The 21,105-nt window shown below is 39.3% G+C and overlaps 1 protein-coding gene across 1 annotated transcript in view; it reads right to left on the bottom strand.

The window, feature by feature from the left end:
* The window catches only part of Lrrc1 (leucine rich repeat containing 1), a 125,846-nt gene that overhangs the window by 25,338 nt on the left and 79,403 nt on the right, over positions 1-21,105 (bottom strand). The window contains exons 3-7 of the mRNA XM_047558733.1: positions 19,575-19,653; positions 15,654-15,743; positions 2,413-2,469; positions 2,056-2,119; positions 1,617-1,691 (exon numbers count right to left, since the gene is read on the bottom strand). Coding sequence (XP_047414689.1) covers positions 1,617-1,691; positions 2,056-2,119; positions 2,413-2,469; positions 15,654-15,743; positions 19,575-19,653 — 365 coding nt within the window. The remainder of the gene's footprint in view (positions 1-1,616; positions 1,692-2,055; positions 2,120-2,412; positions 2,470-15,653; positions 15,744-19,574; positions 19,654-21,105) is intronic.

Raw genomic sequence — 21,105 nt, forward strand, 5'->3', positions numbered from 1 at the left:
TTCCATTTTCTACTCCTTTCCAAGTCCATTCTATACACTGATCTTAATTTCCTTCCTGAAAACATAGCTGGTCTAGTCATACAATCATACACCCTGCTACTCAAAAAACATGTAGTGGCTCCCTGGTGTCTACCTAAGTACAAATTCCTCAATCTATATTTAATTTGGTCTGACCTATTCTTTCCAGTTTATTTCCTGCCTAACATATGCCTCACCATCCTGCCTCCGTATTTCCTGTCTATAGGAAAGCAGACTACATTTCTACTAATTTTAGGCCAGACCTCTGAAGTCATTCTACTCTTCATTAATTCCTTTTAATAATGCCTTTGCATCCTTTTCATTCCATTAGCAGTGAAGACAAAAAAATAATTCTGATTGAGAATGTAAGATATGCTCAGTCCTAGTTTAACACAAGTCAACACTATAGTGGAAAAAGAGCATTTTAAAGTAACCATTTATAACATGGGCCACACATCCCACAGCTGATGTTTATCACTCTCTTGATAATTTAGGTTATTTTTTCCCCCTATCCTTTGACTCCTAAGTTAACTAGCATTCTTTCCATCAGGATTTTCCATATATTTCCTAGAGAAATCTAAGTATTAGTCAAGCCCTACCCACAATGGTTGCTGATCTGTCTTCCCAAAATGTAGCCAAAATCTCAGAAATAGACTCTATAATTAGTTTCTTAGTTCCATTAGTCATTAAGTGACATAATAGTAACCTCAGTGCTATAACTACAGGAATAAAAAATTAACATACACACTTCCTTCTGGTGTCAAACTTCTCTGCTTGATCTGGTATTCCCCACCCAAAGCACAGTGTCTATCACGACCCGTTCACACAACTAAGTGGGGAAGCACCCAAACTTCCTCAAAATACAGACATCCACATTATGAAATCTACATTCTGACTGTTAAAAAAAAAACAAAACTGGCTATAAGATACACCAAAGAATAAAATTCAGTAATAGTGGGGGAAGAGTGAAATAACAAGAAGAAATGGCCTTTGTGCTTGGGGAGGACGTTTTTAGATTTCTCAATTTCTCTGTCAGAAACAGGGTCTACTTGTTGGACCCCACTCAGAAAGGGAGCCTGTGTGAGGTCCTACGTGGTTCTCATACTTGAGCAGCAGGGAAACGTGGATGCTATGATCTGCCAGCTAGATCACGAGTGGTATTTGGAAAAATAGTGAAATAAAAGCTTTTAATATTGCTTATACCAACTACGATAGGGCAAAATGTGGTCAAATTTATCCCAAGTACTTGGCACATCAAAAAGAGTAACAGAAATGTGTCCTGCCAGAATCATGGGTCCCTGTAACTTATAAATCTGCTGGGTTTGAAGTAAGTTATCTGGTAGCAAGGATGAAATGAAGTGCAGACCTCACAAACTGAAGGCTATATTTAGCATCATTAGAAATGGTGGGTTGAGGTTTTCAACTTTCCTATGGCAATGCAGAATGATGAAAGCTCAATACATTTTTCCAAATGTGCTTTTTCAATCAAGTTTCTGTTTTTGAGATCCTTCTTGAGAAAAATCTCACACAGAAGCTGGGAACTCGCAAGGCTTATTGCTGTTCTATGTTTTGGGGGAGACACTGAAATTCCCACTTACCTGAGGTAATTCTGACAGTTGATTTCCATCCAACCAGAGATCCTTTAGATGTAAAAGAGAGCCAATAGATTCTGGCTAAAACAAACAAACAAAGATAATGTTATGGTAACAAAGATGCCATTGTTAGTCTTCCATTAGGGAGAGGGAACCCTAAATCATCATATAATGACTAGGTGTGGGAGAGAATGCCTGTCTTCAGTTCTCTAAGATCAGGCCCTCCTCCTCCTAAAAATGCCCCAGTCTTTCCCCTCAGGCCCTAACTCTCCAGTCCTGACTCTCCCTATACCCCAATGACAATTTTGAACCCCTGAGACTGTGTTCCCAGCCACATCTATGGAAATTCTGGCTTTGTAAGCATTCTTCTAGACCTCCCCAAAATATTTTGTGATCATAACTAAGGACAAAAACAAATTCCCATCTCTCTTGGATACAGACTTACCAAATTATATATTTCATTGTTTCCTAAATCAAGTTCCTCTAGCCTGCGCAGCTGGGTGAGAGAGCTATTAAAAAAACACACACACACACACAACAAAACAAAGTGCTTAATAGTGGACTGAGACACGCTGAGCAACACAGTATTCCTCACTTGTAGTTTCCAGAAATAGCACGCATTTGGATTTTATGGTAGGAGATACTACACAGGAAAGACTATTATGAGAAGGCTGGCACATCGCTAACTTTCCAAAGGACACCGGATCTTCTTTTGAAATAGTCCTTTTATATATATGTATATATATATAGACTTCAATTCAACTAGTCCACACCCCCCCACCCATTTCCCCCAGAGACTCACTCAGGAAGATAGGTCAGAAGATTCTCTCTCAGTTCCAGAGAAGCCAAGTTATAAAGACTAGAAAGGAACAGAAGAAAAAAACTATAAGGGACATTCCTGAGATTCTTCCTACTCCCCCTCTGCCACACACACACTCAACTAGTAGTGACTCTTAATAAAAGTCTCGTGTCACTTCCCAGGGTAAAAATATCTATTGCCACCACCTCCACCACGACCATGAAATCAACATCATCTCTACCTCCCAAAGGTTAATAACAGATGATAAAATCAATACAAGTGGAGTGTGTCATGACTACAAGGTATCCTTACTCAAATTTCTTACATATTTGGTATGTGGAAATAATTCACTAAAAGATAACCACTAAAGATCGCCATTGAAGGATAACCACTCCCTGGACCAAGACAGAAGCCAAATGCAAGCTTTAAACTTCCGTATTTCGAAGATACTGTTAACATAAAAAACGGTAACAGTTTTAATCTCAAGGAGGAGCTCAGAGCTCATCTTCCAGCATGGGCAGGAGACCATTCCTATTTTAAAGCATTGGGTTTTCTGAAAACACTTTCCACCTAGGAACACAGACTCACAGCACTGGGGAAATAACTCCTGTTTAAACACATCAGGGATAATGGAGCAATGCACCTTGCATGGTGCCTGGGACTCAGGACTGACCTAACAAGTGGCAGCTATAGTGAGGTTGATTTTGTCCTCACTAAACCCTAGAAATGGTGCTCTCTGCAGAAGACCCCCCCCGCCACCTCTTCGGGTACAGCCCTGTCTGTTAGGAGCATGATGAAATGAAACAGATGTTCTCCCCAGACTGAATATCTGGGTCAAATCCTGCCAGGCAGTGGCAATGCTGCATCACCAGAGACCCTCACGCACCCAAGTTATGTGAGCCCTGCAAGACACACTGATTCAGAAGAGGAGTGACTGGTCCTTTACCACAACAGGCACCTCAGCTCAACACCACCCCAAACTCATATTTTGCTAATATCACCATAGTTACATCCAGATTTGGAGGAATTTTATTTCTGAGCATACAGAAGGAATCAGTTATTATCCCAACATTTTAATCTGCCTTAATCCCCCACTCCCCCCCTTCCAACAAAAAAAGCTGAAATCCTGTATTCTAACAAAGCTGGTTTTGTAACATCAGAAAATGTAAGTCTGATTCAAATGAACACTATATACACAGGCATAAAACCTGTTTGACAGAAAATATATCTTAATGGTACTATGAAATGTAAATTCTACATCTTCTTTAGTATTAGAAAACTATCAGTTTTCATCATTAAGGCCTGAGCAAACAAATTCCTTAAAATGTATGTTTTAAAAAATATTTTTAGTTGCAGATGGGCACAATACTTTTATTTATTTTTATGTGGTGCCAAGAATCAAACACAGCACACCTCACACGCGCTAGGCAAGTGCTCTACCACTGACCTACAATCGGTGCATTTTTTTTTAAATAAAACAAAATCCTTGCTATTAGGCAATCAAGGACCAATGCTTTTCAAATAAAAGGTAGCTAGTTGAGAAGTCACATTACCTAGTTCTACTTTCTCTTGTCCAGCTGTCTTTGTGAACAAAATAACAAGGGGGAAGTGGAAGGAAGGTGGTTGAGAGGTACTCATACCCATTTCCCACTTCCAGAAGCCACTCTATCCTGTAAAGAATGGTGGTAAGCAATGCTTAAAGAGTCAAAGTTTTAAAATGAAGAGCTTTGTTTGCAGTATTAAGTATTCATGCAACCCTAAACAGTCTTACTAGGGAGGTAGTAAGTCCTTGGCTATTTCCGCACTTAGATTTTTAAAACTCACAGATAAGACTGTCATTTTATCTATCAACATTCATTACTTTCACACCTATTGTGACAAACTAAGATATCTGTTGATAAAAGGAAGAAAGTCCTTCTTCACATCAAACACTATTTGTGGGGCACCAACAGAAGGGTTTAAAAGCAGTTTCACACAGGAAGAGGCAAAGCCACAGCTCCCACCTGGAGCAAGGCCACAGCTCCTGCCTCAACCCACGCTGCCTGAGGTCTCTCAAAGGCTCTCCACTCTCTGGAACTGTTCCAATTAAATTTTTTTTTTTTTTTTTTTTTTTTTTTTGCAGTGCTGGGGATCAAACCCAGGGCCTTGTGCATGCAAGACAAGCACTCTACCGACTGAGCTATCTCCCCAGCCCCCTAGTTAAATTTTACAACCACTTCTCAACTCTGAGTATGTGCGTATGTCTTCCCTCCTTAACCATAAAAGAACATTGGGATTTTTATCATTTTATGTTATTTTAAAAATATGACACACATTTTTAAAATTATCTTTAAATTTGTCTTGAGGGTAAAAGGCAAAGACCATAGTTACTAGAAGCAATTAATACACAGGCAAAAATACTACCGAAATGCCAACAGGTCTATGGCATGATTCCACCCTCATCATGCTAACACCCCAAAATCATATCCTGTTAAGTAAAACAGTGGTGCTACAAATACTCTTAGCTTCTGTTTTTTGGAGAATAGGAAAAACATAGATGGAAGGGTGCTATATTCAAAGACAACAAATGATTTTTTTGTTTGTTTGTTTGTTTTTATTTGTTTTGAGACAGGGTCTCACTATGTGTCCCAAGATAGTTTCAAACTCCTGGGCTGAAGCAATTCTCCTGCCTCAGGATCCTCAGTAGCAGGGACACATCTGCACATCTGCACCCAGAAAAAAAGTCCTATTTTTGTAACTTACAAATCTAAAAATTAACTTTAAGAAGGGTCTTCTCAGGTAATGTTCCCACTATTTTAAAACTATTTAGAATAAAAATATTTGGGCATTATAATTAGACTACATCCATAGACCCACTGATGAAAGTCACTCTAAGTCTGAAAGACTCAAATCCTGGCCTATACCTCACTAAGAAGATGAATTTGTTTGGCCTGAGGTGCTTCATTACTGAATCTCAACGGACCCTAAAATAAATAAAATCATATCTGGTATGACAAAGAGGATTAGTATATTTTCCCTTCAAGTTCATAGAGTCAGTTTTTAACCTTATCTCCTTGACAGTCCTCGTCCCTCAGTGCAGTCGGGTACCTTGCCTGGATGTGTGCCAAGTCAGGTCTTCAGAAAGACTGCTCCTGACCATAGCAGTCAGCCCACCACTGAAGACCTCCTTGAAAGACAGGCCCTAAAGAAAGTGAGCTGCTGCCTCCGGCTGCTTCTTCACTTACCGTGCACTGTCTGTAATTGGTGACCCATGAGACAAGAAAGAATAGAAAGCAAAGAAATGGCTTTGTACAGACTCACACCTCCTGCTTGAGCTCAAACCTCAGGGTATAACCTGGACAAGTCACTCTCCATGCAGAGCACTACTGACTGAGTCCAGAATGGCACCACGACTTTCATTCTCATCAATAGTTCACCTTGGAAAGTCTGAGACCAAAGAGCAGAACTCTACCAGCCCATTCTAGAATGTGGTTCTCCAGACTGCTGTGGCAGCCACTGACCTCACACGGGGTCTGTACAAGTGCAGAGTGGGACCAGTGACACTAGCACAAAACTGAAGGATCTTCTTTTCTGCTCTTTCAGAATATAGTACCTTCAGTAGAGACTTCAGGATAGTGTCCCTCCTCCTCAAGGCAACCTACTCAATTCAATTCAAGCATCCTGCATCTCTTACAGCTCCTCACAAAGAATGGGCTGCTGAAAAGTATTCCTAGTTTGGGCAAATGTAACCTAATTCTGTACACTTCAGAGCCAGGCTCTTAATCACTAGGCAAGAGAGATGAGGAGACCCACTCCCAACATGCATTTGTCCATAGCCTCAGCTAAAATCCAACATTACAGGGACACAAGAAAGCATCAGGCACATCTAACGCTTTCACAAATGTACTTAAAACGTAGTTGGAGAATTACTAGTGTTGACCAGTCCTACTACAGAAAATGATATTGGCAATTTACTTATGACAGATATTATAATAACTGCTTTTCCATAATTAACTTCATGGATGAGCAAACAAAGACACAGAGAGGAAATGTAAGGTCTCACAATTTTAAGTGGGAAAGCCACTTCACCTGGGTGTCTGCATTTCTAAGGATGATGTTCTACTTTCTCTCACTTTTAATTGGTGAAGTCAACATCTGGAATTGGAAACACATTTATACTCAAATCCACATATTCAGTAAAAAGCATTCCTTCCACTCTGTCCTCTACCAATCCACCTTCCTACCACCAAGACCATTCTCAAGGGAAATGACCTTTTAAAAATTTCATTATGTATTCATCCAGAGTTTTCTTTTATGCAAAGATAAGCAGGCATGAATATAATCTCTTTTATTTCACTAGAAAGGCAGCATCCTATATACCTCTGCCACTTTGCTTTCCACAATTGACAGATCTGTGAGTCATTTACTACCTTATACATATCAGCTTTTGCAGTTGCACAGTATCTTGATGTCTACATATACCTTAATTTAAACCAGTTCCTTGTTAATATTTTACTCTTTGATTTTGATTTCTGATAAAACAAATTTATGTGCAATAATGCATTCATTCTTATCATCTAACATAAAAATATGATTTGCTCTCCTCCCTGCCACTCCTACTACTTCCGCTGCCAAGGGAGTGGAGGGGTATTGCCATGCCAGCTCCTCAGGGAGAGAGTGACCGAAGCCCAGCCTCTCAGCACACTGTTCCACATAGGTCATAACAGCAGCACAAACATTAGACTCTTGTAAACTGGAATGTAGTCCAACTATATTTTTAGGGTTCTATTTCAGGGACTGGATGAGTGGTTACTTTAAGGAATTTACATCTGTTCTCCACTGTTTTTAAAATTCCTTTTAATCCACTTGGATTCTAATGCCTCCCCCCCCCCCCATTTTGGTGACCAAAATCATTAAAATGCTAAAAAATAAAATAAAACTAAGACAGACTAGGCAAACAAATGGCAGTACACTGCAAAACCACTAAAATAATTTGAAAAAATCTATTAACATTTATGGCAACAATATTTGATTGGAAAAAACAATACTAATGGGGGATGGGGGTACTAACACTTTCATATTTCTGATCTTTCAACAAAAAATTAGTAATCTGGATACAAGTTTCCTTATGGTGGTCTTGCTCTGGAAATCATTTTGTATTGTATTTTCTAGTAATTTCCAGGTGCCCCCAAAGAGCATTAAATATGATAACAGGTATCAAAAAAATTTTCTCCTCTTAGGCCACACTAACATAACATAGATCCACAGTCCCACACTAAGTGGGCCATGGGCTCACTTAGTTTAAGACCACTCAAATTAAGGTCACCCTTCCCAAGGGTACCAGACACAAAATCAGACCTGCACGCTCTAGTTCAATCTGCAGGAGAACCTAAGGCCTACTCACTTGCACTGCTTCTATCAGAAAATTTTCATAATTAAATGTTTATTGATAACAACAACTTAGTGGCTGATAGCTATCCTGGGTACTGTGCTAGTTCACTGGTTAAGTTCCTGCTCCTCTAAGAATGCTATTTTTTGAGGAGAAAATTTAATTAAACGGGCAGTGGAAATATTTAGGTTAACTTATTTTTTTAAATAGTATTAATTTTCTTAACAGCAAAGAACAAGAACTGTCCTAGAGAAAGTTCCACGAGGTAAAGACAAAGCAGCAGACTCCAGAGGGACACAGGCTCCCGGACCCCAACCCATTCCATCAGTTCCTGCTCATGCTCATTACTCACAGTTACATGACAAAGCATTTCCAATAAGAAATACTAGGTCACCTTCCCAGTTACAGCATCAACCTTCAGTAGTACTGGGTTTTATGAAAGGTCCATTTTTTTTATTGAGATACAATTCACAAAATATAAAATACACCTTTTTAAAGTGGACAATTGCGTGATTTTTAGCACTTTATTCACAAGGTACACAAATATCACCACTAACTCATTGCAAAAAATTTTCACCTGCCCAAAAAGAAGTTCATACTCATCAGAAGTTAGTCTTTACCCTCTCCCTGTGCTATCTGCCCTCTAGCAACCACTAATCTATTTTCCATCTCTATAGTTCTAACTAAACATTTTGTACAAATGAAATCAGAAAATAGGTGACATTTTGTGTCTGGCTTCTTTTACTTAACATGTTTTTTCAAGGTTCATCCATGTTGTAGCATATAGCAGTAACCTCATTCCTTTTTTATGGCCAAATAATAGTCTACTGAATACATATACTATATTTTGTTTATCTATTCACTCACTGATGAAAATTTGAGTTGCTTCCTTTTTGGCTAAGATCAATAATGCTACTATAAATATTCATGAACAAGTTTTTTTATAGGGACATATATTTTTAATTCTTCTAGGTATATATAAGTAGGAATGGAATTGTCAGGTCCTATGGGAACTAAGTTTGACTTTTCAAGGGACTGCAAAGGGGCTGCACAATTCTATATTCCCACCAACATATAATGTTTTCAATTTCTCTAAGTCCTCATCAATCCCTGTTATCATTTATCTTTTTGATTATAATCATCTCAGTATGTATGAAGTGGTTATCTCGTGGTTTTGATTTGCAATTCCGTGTCACTTTTGAAAAGTAAAAAACACTGTGACGTGCTTGAGTAGAAATCAATACAACTGATCTTAAGAAAAAGGTTTTCATTATTAAAATGAGCCTTTGGAAGACAAATTCATTTACACATTAAACCAGCATTTGATAACTCCTTAAAGAAAAGTATCCTCCCTGGCTTTCCCAAGGGAATCTCCCATGTGTTGTTAGAGATAGTAACATTTAAAAAATCATTTTAAAAAAATCAGATACCTTCCTTAAAGCCTATGCAAATCTGGGAACGCTAGGGCATGCACTGGATGCCCTCTGGCTCCTCCACTGCCACCTGTCACCTTCAGGTGACATGGAAGTCATACATTGAATTTTACCCTTCTTCTAAAAGGGTCTTTAAAAATTGCAATATGCAAAGACCTTCATGAAACAGAAAGGGCCTTGAAAGTGGGGAAGAAACTAGTGTGCTCATTGTGAAAAGCACGCTGTAAAGACACTGTGGCATCTTCAAGAAAGTGCCAGGGTCAGCCCCACCCCCCACCAGCAGCGCACGCATGGTGGGTTCCCTATCTCCAGGTACCAGGACACGGGCGCTGCTCGGGGTGGTCAACGCCAGCCTCGCGAGTGCAGTGCCCACAAGAGCACCTGCCTCCCCACCGCCACCAGCGACGCCTCTCCCCCACGCCTCAGCTCCCTTCGCCACACACAAGCTAATACAGCTGCTCTCGCTTGCTTGTCAGAATTAGCTCTAAGCTTCCTGGCAGAAAAGTAAATGTGATAAATGTCAGAACTGTTATTAAAAAGGAAGAAGCTTCCCATTCTTTTGGCAAGATATTTTTTCTCTAAAAATAACTTTTTCTCTCCCTGATACCTCTTTATATCAGAAAAAATAAAGCACTATTAAGAGACGGTAATCAATCTTCTTTAGAAGATTTTAGAGCAACAGAAGCCATATTTTCATAGTTGTTTCTTCATAACAAATTTTCATAGAAACTGGGTATCCAGCATTAGGCCAGAAGAGGGACTGCACAGGAATAGGCCAACGGGGTCCCTTTAACCTGACTGCCTACAATGTACTGCAGGAAGTAAGAGGAGGGACGGAGGTGACCCAGGGAGCCTTTGTCACATGCAGGTGCTGAGGATGAGAAAACCCTGGTGTATGCAGACACAGGGAGTTGATCATTATGGGTTGGATGTGTGGTGTCCCCGACAAGCTCACGTGTGAAACAATGCAAGAAGGTGTAGAGGAGAGTTTGAAGGTGGGTAGGTGCGGCTGGAGGAGGTGGGCACTGGGGCATGGCTTTGAGGGGTATATATTTTGTATCTGGTGAGTGGAGTCTCTCTCTCTGCTTTCCTATCATCATGTGATCTGCTTCCCTCTGCCACGCTCTTCCACCATGATGTTCTGCCTCACTTTAAGCCCCAAGGAATGGAGCCAGCTGTCTATGGATTGAGACCTCTGAAACTGTGAGCCCTCAAACTTTTCCACCCCTCAAATTGTTTTGATTGGATCTTTTGGTCACAGCAGCAAAAAAGCTGGCTAAAATACCAACCAAGATCCTGCTCTATCAGAGTACAAGGAGATCCAGGTGCACACTCCAATTACATACCTCCAACCAGCCAGCAAAAGACTACAGCTTTTACTCCTCAGTAAAAGGTGGGCCAGGAAACCTACAGGCGTGGGACCTATTTCACCTTTCCTATTGGGTAAGGCATGACAAAACAGGTTGAATTTCAATCATTAACTGAGGAAAACCCTCAGCCCTTTTGGCAGAGAGGAGGCAGGTAAAAAATGTTAAAGTTCACTTTTATGAAAGGTTTTGAAGTCTGGTTTGAGCAGAGTTTGTAAGGATCTATAGACAGCATGGTAACAATTTCATCATGCATGCTGCTATAGTAAACTACAATTACCAAGTGTCTGAAACTGCAGTCTCCAAGCTTAACTAGAAAAATAGTTGTGGCAGATTTTTTAAAGCAAGCATTATAGACCCAATACTCTGCAGGTAATAGCAGAGTTGCACTGGCACAACAGGAACCAAGAGACTCCCAAACCCCAAAAAGATCCCTGCTTCTCACTCTCCACAGGCCCTGGAAAGACACCAAAGGAACCACTGGGAGCACGGGAAGTGGATTCTGGGAACCACTGGCACAGAACTGAGCTGACCCCCAAACACTCTATTCTAGAATGGCAGTCTCCATCATTTAAGAATATACCTTCATAAACCTTACATTTATTTTTAAAACACAGACAAATATATATGCCAATATAGTGTGTATATTATATACATGAAAAATAAACATGAAAATAAGAATTTATAGAAGCTTTTAAAAACAAAAGAAAAATATTTTACTAAAGAGACAAACATATTTTCATCTCTCATCCGTTAGAGCAATGGGATTGAATGCTTTATTGTTTTTAAAATCTTTTGTTTTACATTTGGTGACAAAACAACTAGTTGTATTTCTTTTAGTTTAGTGACTGTAAAAGATTTTAAAAGATACCTCACAAAATTACACTAATTCAAAAAGAACCACCTCATCGGCTTCATAAATCAACATACTAAGTTTTAAAATTTCTTCTAATTACGGAAACATCTATGTTGAGATTCAACTGGTAAGTTACCATCTTCTCTGATGTCAATTACTTGTTCATGAAGACTAATCAGAAGATGCTGTACTTTTGTATATTTTAACAAAAGGTTTAAAAAAATCCACTGGGTGAGTTTCCCACTCATTGGTGAACAACGCCAGTGCTCTGAAGGACTGAGTAATGTGTGGATGTACTGGAAACTATCTCCTGTTGCAGAAAAGGGTCAGCAAATTTGGGACATGATTATTCTGGTAAAAGAGAAATGTGCCAGAAAGCCAGTATTCCTCCATGTAATTCAAAAGATTCCATGACCCCTCTTCATCTCATTACAAAGTGTTATAAGATTCTACTATAGCCAGGCTCTGAAAGTTCAACTGAAAATCTGTCAACTTTAAAGCGGTGCAAAAGTGATATGCATTTAGTGGAATTCTGATCTTTTCCTGAGCTAGTGATATTCATTACCATACCCTTTTTTTGCAATGCTGGTAGTGGCATTGAGCTGGGACTCCCAGTCAGCCACATGATCATGAAGGAACACATCCAACACTAACATGTATGGAGCTGCTAAGCTATGATCTTCACTAGGGTACGTGCATTAAATGCCTTTTGATTGATGATACTTTCAACTTACAATGGGTTTATGGCAATGTAATTTCCACTGTAAATTGGGAAACATTTGTATTTCAGACTCACTTTTTCAAACCAGACTAGTGGTTACCTGCAGTGTAGCCACTAAGCATTGGGCATGAACTACAATGCTTGGCAAAGCACTGAAAGTTCACCAACCAGCATAGTGCTAAACCCTTTTGCTTCTGGGATGCTCGATCTCCTCTCCAGAAGCTTCTCTAGACACAGCCAGCAGTCACATGGGACTCAGGGACTGAGTGGAGGATCAATTCTTTCTGCATTGTTTGCATTAAAACAAAGCCCAATATCTTCTCATACACCAACGGGTGATGCGGTGCACTCCCAGAGCACTTAAGACAGCAACAACTTACTGCAACCTGCACAGAGGCACCCAGAGAAGCAGCAGCAAACTTACAGGGGCACCACAGAAAACTTCGGATTTGAGAGCAAAACAGCAATATTCAACATCTGTTGGGCTTCATGTGGACCACTAGCTCAGTGGTTCATTTTCAACATTAGGCAGCACTATGTTCCTCCCAAGGGTTTTTAGTGACTACTGTGATAAAAAGTAAGTACTGGGTAACAAATCAATGTGGAAAAGGGCAATGAGGTGGTGGTTTGAGAAGCTGAGCAGAGCGCTCAATAGGTACTCACATCCCATAGTAAAGAACAGGGCATACTTAAGAATAAAATAAAAAAGATTCCTTCAACTTATTTACAATTTCCCCCCAAAAAAATTAGTTACAAGGTTGTTAGGACATAAATACTTATTAAGTTGTTTGGACCTAGCTATTTACTAATTAGAACTATTAGGGTTCTAGGAGCACTAAGAAAAACTTACTGAGCCCATAAAGCCCCTCAGAACCAAGGTCTATGGTGACAGCAAAGTAGGGGAAAAAAAGACTGGCACTAAGAGGGCAAATTTTAGTTCCAGTTTTCCCAGGAACTCCCAGAACCTCTCCAACATAACTGAGCCTGGGCGAATGAAACACATGATGGGAGAGAGGCTTGCAGGAGCCCAGCTTCAAGGCACTCACTGTAAATCTGCTTGTCCTAGATAAAGCCTGTGGCCCTCTCCTCCCAGTCTGGGTGTTCCTGCCCATCCCCAGGAGGCCCAAGTCCTTGAGAAATCCCCAGCTCTCCACGTTAATGCCAAGTACTGCATTAGGTGCCAAGAGGAGAAACAGAGGACCTGTCTTCATGGGTGCTCAAAAGGTCAACACTAATGTGGCTTACTCATTTGATTACATAAACAGGGTGAATTTATGCAAAATTTGTATTTCACACTCTATAAAAAGTATCAGTCATTCAAATGGCCTGAAGATTGAATAGGTGTGCCTCCTTCTTTACAAAACCATTTTCTGAGAAATTGCACTGGTTACTAAATATATGATTAATCAAATATGTTAAATGCTATAAAGAAACCAGCTGAGAATCCTTTGTGAAAATGAGGAATTTTTTCCCTGAGGAAAGTTCCTAAGTTGTCCAAAAATAACTTGCTTATGTCTATCTGAGACTTTCTCAACAATTCACTATTTCAGCTCTTTCAAGTGCTTCTTTATCATGGCCTAGGATCCCAGGGGTGCTCAATCTTCTCAAAGGATGTTTGTTCTTTGATTACTTCTTTCTACGAAATCTGTCTGTACTCAGAGGACAGGTTATTACTTGAACATGCAGAAATCTTAACTTCAACAGGAAGAAATCATAATATTTCTTACTATAGTACCAAAAATATTAACAACCAATAAAGGAAATTCTATTTCTCATTTATGTTCAAAAACTGACCTAATAAGAATTAATTCAAGTTCAAAGTGGCATTTTTTTTTTTTTTTACAGGGGTTGCGGGGGAACAATCAGTATGTACAATGTTCTAATGGTAAGCACAAGCTGATTAAATCTAAAAAAAAAGCTACCCTTATTATTGATAGAAAGTGCAGATACACAAAAAATCCTGAACAAAAGCAGGTACAGATACGAACAGAGGATGGAATAAGGAATATTATAATTTATTCTAAAATTATTATTAAACATTTTCCATTAAAACAGTGCAGTAGAGTGTTTAACTCTACTCAAACTCTAATAAGAACATATTTTCTCTTAAAGAAATAAACCTTTCTAAAAAGACATGAAGCAGAAAATAGGGGAAGGTAGGATTCAGGGGCTAGAAGGGAAGACCACTGGGCTAGCAGCAGGCTGGGAATGAATGGGAGGGAGCATACCAGGAGAATTGGATTTCAGAGACCCTGAGGAGCAGGAGGAGGCAAGTCAGTTTGGGTATTTAGTAGCTACTATACTTAAGGATTTTAAAATCACAAATAAATGAAACTTGATATAATAAAAGTAATGTGTGAGTGCATGAACTCCACAAACTCCACAATAGAATAAAACAGCTGTTCCTCTGCCATGGATCCTATACACTCAGGGTGCACTGGGGGCTTCCGATCTCCTGTCCTTCCTGCAAGTTAAGGATGCAAGTTTTGATCAGCAAGACAACTGGCACAAATTTAAAACACCACTGCATACCTCAGGAAAACACTGACTTGCTGTGTGAAACAGGGTCCCAGGGTTTCCAAAGGATAGACAGAGGTGCCTGTTGAAAGCACCTGTCGACCTCTGGAGAGAAAACCTTTGCAGGACAGAGTCAGATGGCTGGGTTCAACCCTCACTGTGGTTCTCAAAGGGCAGATTTGTTTTGTCTTAGAACTTAGGCAGGACAGGTAAATGGTGGAAAATCACTCCAGATAAGAGTGGGAACATTGGTCCCTGATTAAGGTCAGCCAATTGGGCTTTTAAGTGGTTAAAGAAGAACCACTTCATCATCACCAGACTTAACTCACTAGGTCCTGAAGAAAAGAAGGTCTGATGAGATCATTCAACTAGTTATTTGCGGGAGTGTCTAACAGCATTTACTCACCAGCACACATCCCTTCCTCAAAGGATCTGATCTCCTGCTATGCCTACCTCCCCCACTGCTTGTATACCAGCAGCGTGGAAGAGTGCCATCCCCTCCCACTCCTGTTTTCCAAACACACCATCCATCGTCACTCCCTGTTCTTGGGACTACAATTCACAAATGCTGTTGGACACAGCTGCTATTTAGGGGCACATTCTTTAAATTTGCAGTGGAGTTCTTTGTGGACCCTCCTCCCTAGTATGGTGTAAAATTACCATTAGCAGCATAGCTTCCAATAGTATTTACTAAGTACTAGTAAGTAAATTAGTTCCTTTGCTTAAGTTAACTACTACTTTGGAATCTATTAAAGAGAGCTTCCAAACACATGAGGTTTCTTACAAGTAGCAGTGTAGTTCAAAACCATTAAGATTTAGGAGCAACTGAATGCAAAAACACAAGAGGTTGGCTATGATCTTTCTTAAAGGTAATAGTGAAGAATAGCTTTTGAAAATAGAGCTATGAAAGGGGAGGAGGAGGGAGCTAATAATATAGATGCCCTTTTACCCTGATAAACACAAACTTCACATAAAAACTTACTTGCCAATATTTTCAGGCAGAGACTGTAATGAGATGTCATTTACAGAAAGACATGTTAAATTCTGTAATTCAGGAAAGCTTTCTGGCAACCTACAACAACAACAACAACAACAAAAAAAGTAAATTAAAAAAGAAAAGCAGTATGAATTAAGCATATGATGGTGACTTCTCTGTGCTAACCGAAATAACCTTCAAAATTACATTGTAGGTGACATATGCTTTGTCTTCATATATGTATATGACACTTGCAAAGAAAAAAATAAAGGTTTCATCTACCTAATAGAAGTATAGGGGCATGATGAAATACTCGTTGATGGGGAAATGCAGAAATAATTATAAAGAGAGCAGGTGTGCAGGTTCTAAGAATAAAGAGGGAAATATTATGGGACTACTAAGCACTATGAAAAAAAAATGAAAAATTGCCACAGCAGCTGAAAGTGCCTAAGAGTGTAAACACTTTATTGATTAGCAGAAAATAAAGAGGAAATTTCACCCGCCCATAAGATTATAACAAAACACAAGACAGCTGCTCAAAAATGTTTATTCCTGTAGCTTATAATACCCAGAGCAAAGGATTTCTTAAAATTGATCAGCTGACAGCCAATTGCTACTTTCTTAACTTTTTTCTTTTAATTCAAAATGTCACTCACTTGAGATAATTATATATTCACTATGTTCTTCTACACAAAAGCAGCTTTTTTTTTGTATGTCCTTACACTCTGCAGAATAGTAAGGCTTCAAAATAAAATCATTATTTAAAATTTACAAAGAAATTTTACTTTCAATATTCCTTTGATTACCAGAGTACAGGGAGAAAAACAAAATCACTAAAGGCAAAAAGATCTCATTGCATCTGAAATAAAACACAATACATACACATAAACCTGTTAGTACAGACAACAGAACTACAAATCTGTTACTTTTTTCAGCAGAAAGAAACTTCTGGCTTTAATGACAGCCCCTAGATTGAAATCTTTCATTTTTCTTTTTCTAGATTCTTTTTTGGGGTGTGAGAATAAAACATGCTACAGTTTGACATTCAATATAGGTTAATTCCTGACTGCAAAATCAAATTCAGGCCCTCAGGATCAGGGTATTAACTAGAATGTTTATAATCACTAAATTATGTTTTTGGAATAGTTAGCAGTTATGTGTAGAACAGAGCTAAGATTTTTACTTATTATCTTAAAAATTCAATACATCTGGTTTGCCCGAGTTTTTACCAGACAGTATATATTTTTTTTAAATTTTAAAACTAGCTGAAATGGTCTTAAACATAAACAAATGTTCTAAATGTCTGATTTGCATTTTTATCAGTTGTTAACATTCACAGTCATGCTAGTACAAGGTGAGGAGGAAGCAGAGACTTAAGGTCCAGGGAAGCTGAAGTCTGAGCTTCCCACTCACTAGCTGCACCAGCTGAAAAGTTCAGCCTATCTATCTGAGCCTCTGCTTCTTCAGTCATAAAATAAGTGGTCAGAGTCAGCAACTAGGATCCCTTCAACTCACAGCATACCTGAAAAGCGGAAATGGATTGCTTTAAGAAATCCACCAAATAGGAGCCCAGGATAAAACACAAGTAAAGCCTCATGCAACACAGCTGTGTATTAGTGGAGAGTTGTGAGAATGGTGAAGTCAAATGTCAGCAGACAGTAGAGAAGGAAAACTGAATAAGCCAAAAAAGGGACTAAGCAATGAGTGGTTAAAAAGGCTGAACAGCAGCACAATGAGAATTTATCCACTTGCCTAACCCTGCAAACTGCCTTAAGCTTGGTTCAGTTCAACAAGCATTTATTGAGCACTTTACTCCATTCCAGAATTATAGTTTGGCTGGAAATACAGTAATAAATTAATAGAGGAAAACAAGTAACTTCCTCAGTTCAATTGGGAAGTCCTAGCCAAAGGGATAACTGGTTAAAAGGATAACTTAAGTGTAAATTTCAAGTGTTATGAAAAAGTTCTATAGAGGGTTCTATAAAAGTTCAGAGGAGGGGGCCATGAGGAGTTAGCAGGAAAGGCTTCCTGAAGACATGCAATGCTCAGCTGCATCGTAGGGAGGTGAAAGGGTTGGTACAGTCAAGAAGACACAGGTGTGAAATGAACTAACTGGGGCTAGGAGTGTGGCCCAGTGGTAGTGCACTTATCTAGAAAGTCTGATCTTCAGTACCACAAAAAAAAAAAAAAAAAAAAAAAAAAAAGAATATGAAAAAAATGAACTAAGTAGAAGCACTTTTATTACAGCAGAGAGTGATGTCTGACACAGGCAACAGAGGACAATATGGGTGCAAAGACAGGCTAAGCTGAGTGGGGATGGGGAGGCTTGCGTAGCATATCTTGGAGCAGTGACTATCTGATGGGGACGGTGTTATGGTGTCCCCTAATAGCTCATGTGTGAGACAATGCAAGAAGGTTTAGAGAAGAAATGATTAGGTTATGAGAGCCTTAACCTAATCAGTGAATTAATCCCCTGAGTGATAACTGAAGGCGGGGAGGGCATGGCTGGAGGAGGTGGGTCACTGGAGCATGCCTTTGGGGTACGTATTTGTATCTGGTGAGTAGAGTCTGCTTTCTGATCGTCATGTGAGCCAACTCCCTCTGCCACACTCTGCCATGATGTCCTGCCTCACCTTGAGCCCCAAGGAGTGGAGCTGGCTGTCTATAGACTGAGACCTCTCAAACCGTGAGCCCAAATAAACTTTTCTTCCTCTACAATTATTCTGGTTGAGTCTTTTAGTAACAGCAAAGAAAAAGCTGACTAAAACAGGGAGCTACAGAAGATTTTAAGGAGAGAAGCAACTGATGGAAGATGGCTAGGAAAGAGGACAAGATTTGAGGACAGTGATGAGTTAGGACAGTGATGAGTCAGAACACTAACAGATTACAGCTTGCTGGATCACTATTTTCCAGTCATAAATGGTAAAGGTAACTTAGTCACTGAAATTCAAAAAAGGAAAACCAGAAATATTTTCAAATCATTTATTTCTTGAAAATAAGGATAGAGCAAAAACAAAACAGGACATTTCTCCAGCACTCTAGACCCATGATGTCCCAAGCAATTCTAAAACAAGTAAGATGAATCCCAAATTCTAGTTCAATCTCAAGAAAGAATACCATTCTACTAATGCTGCTAACAGAACCTTGAGGATTCTAGAAATGGACCCACTTGGACCAGAGAGACCTCCAGAATATACTCCCAAGAGATGTCTATTGCCATGTGAGCACCAACTCAGTTGCCCCGGCAACACAGACACCTGGAGGCCAGCAGTCAGAGGACTCATGACTAAGTCAGGAACCATAAGGAGAGGCTCACAGCAATGCCAGAAGGGCAGAGCTGGAGTAAGTAGCAAAACATCAACAGGTGGCTTTGTTTGGAAGGATAAACCCCCAAAATTCCCAAGGCTACTGCTAAAGTAAAAAAAAAAAAAAAAAAAAAAAAACAAACCCATGGTTTTGAGGGAGTTTTACTTCTTAAAGGAGAGTTATAGGAAAGTTGAGATTCCAAATGTTTTATTACTGGAGGGAAAATACAGATCTCATAAGTCTTCTCCACGGTTAACTGTGGTATGAGCTCTCTGATAGTTTGGATCTCAGTCTGGACTTATCCAATAAGACAGGAGGGATTGATGGGGGAGAGAAGAACTACTACATTTCTTTGGAAATGCACTGCTCACTCCTGTTTTTGTACCCTTCTATGTTCCTCCCCTTTATCCTACAACATCCTTTCAATGTTTTTATAGACAGCACAGTAAGCCTTTCATTGTGCACTATCTATAACTAAATATTTAGGTGAGTCACCCATCTTCAATAAAGGTAATAATGTATCTGGCAACTCCAAGATAGGTAACCTGGTAGTGTCCTTCACTTGGCTTTTGAAAATGATATCCTTAATACTACAGATAGAAGAGTAAGCAGAAAGGTTACCTAGTCAGTGGGTTTCCGCTGAAGTCAGCTACCTGCAGTGCTTTACAGAATGAGATGCTTTCTGGAATCTCAGGAATATCTGTAGGAGTAAAAAAAAAAATTTTATCACCATTGTTAATATTTTCATATTTTTCAAGCTGGACTCCTGTCAAAGGGAATATCCAAGGGCTGGGAGTATATTTCAGTGGTAGAGAACTTGCCTAGCATGTGTCCCTGGGTTCCATCTCCAACACCGGGGGGTAAAAAAAAGAATATCCAGAAATCACTACCTTCATTCAAATGTGACATAGATCTATAAAGGAGTTTTGTACATTTATTCTTGCTTTTCTAATAGAAATACATTCTTAATGGAAGCATTCTTAATGGAAGAAAAATTATTACAAAGAACCACCACCTGACTACCACCAAGTCCCACCCTATCACAAGTCACTGACAGCATTCGGTCCTAATTCCTATTAGACTTTTTTCTTATGTTTTCATATGGTTGTATGAGTACAAGTTTGCTAAAGAAGTGTATCTTTAAATTATGGATTTTCTTCTGATACAAACATAAAATGGAAATAAAGTACCAAGAAAACCGAAAACACCAACAGTCTTATCACCCCAAGATAACATTTTGCTCTAAAGCACTTTCAGTTGTCATTCACAAAAACACAATAGGTTGTTGTTATGGTTTGGATGTGAGGAGTACCCCAAAATCTCACATGTGAGACCATGTAAGAAGGTTCAGAGGTGAAATGATTGGGTTTTGAGAGTCTTAACCTAATCAACAAATTAACCCCTGATGGGAATAACTGAGTGGTAACTGGAGGCAGGTAGGGTGTGGCTGGGGGAGATGGGGTACCGGGGCGTAGCTTTAGGGTATATATATTTGTATCTGTCCAGTGGGATCTCTCTCTGATCACTGTGATGTAAGTTGCTTCCCTCCGCCACCCTCTCCTGCCATGATGTTCAGCCTCACCTTGAGCCCGAGGAATGGAGCCAGCCTTCTATGGACTAATACCTCTGAAACAGTGAGCCCTCAAAAAAACCTTTCCTCCTTTATAGTTGTGCTGGTTGGGTAATTTAGTCACAGCAGCAAAATAGCTGACTAAAACAGTTGTATTTCAAAATACTAGGTTCATGATATTTTTTCAATTTGTATTATACAAACTTCTTTTCCTTGATCATTTTTCAAATAGTCTTCCATTCCTAATGGCAGAAAAACACACTGCATATATTTTCAGACTTCATTTAATCAATCCTCCATTGTTGGACATCTAGGTTGTTTCCAAGTTCCTGATGTTATAATTATATTTATGCCAATTTCTGATTATTGCCTTAGGCTAAGTTCCCAGAAGTGGAATTACTGTGTCCAAGGCATTAACATCTCTTCAGCACTTGATAAATATTAAGTTGCTTTAAGGGGGGGACAGTCTGTACCTATTTATACCTTCACCAGCCTGTCCAAGAGGCCCAATTCAACATCTCTCCTTTCTTTTACATTTAAAAAAAATGTCAATTTTGTTGGTAAAATAGTCTGGCAACATTC

This window comes from Sciurus carolinensis, chromosome 7 (genome assembly GCF_902686445.1).
Source record: "Sciurus carolinensis chromosome 7, mSciCar1.2, whole genome shotgun sequence".
In the NCBI taxonomy this organism is placed as follows: Eukaryota; Metazoa; Chordata; class Mammalia; order Rodentia; family Sciuridae; genus Sciurus; species Sciurus carolinensis.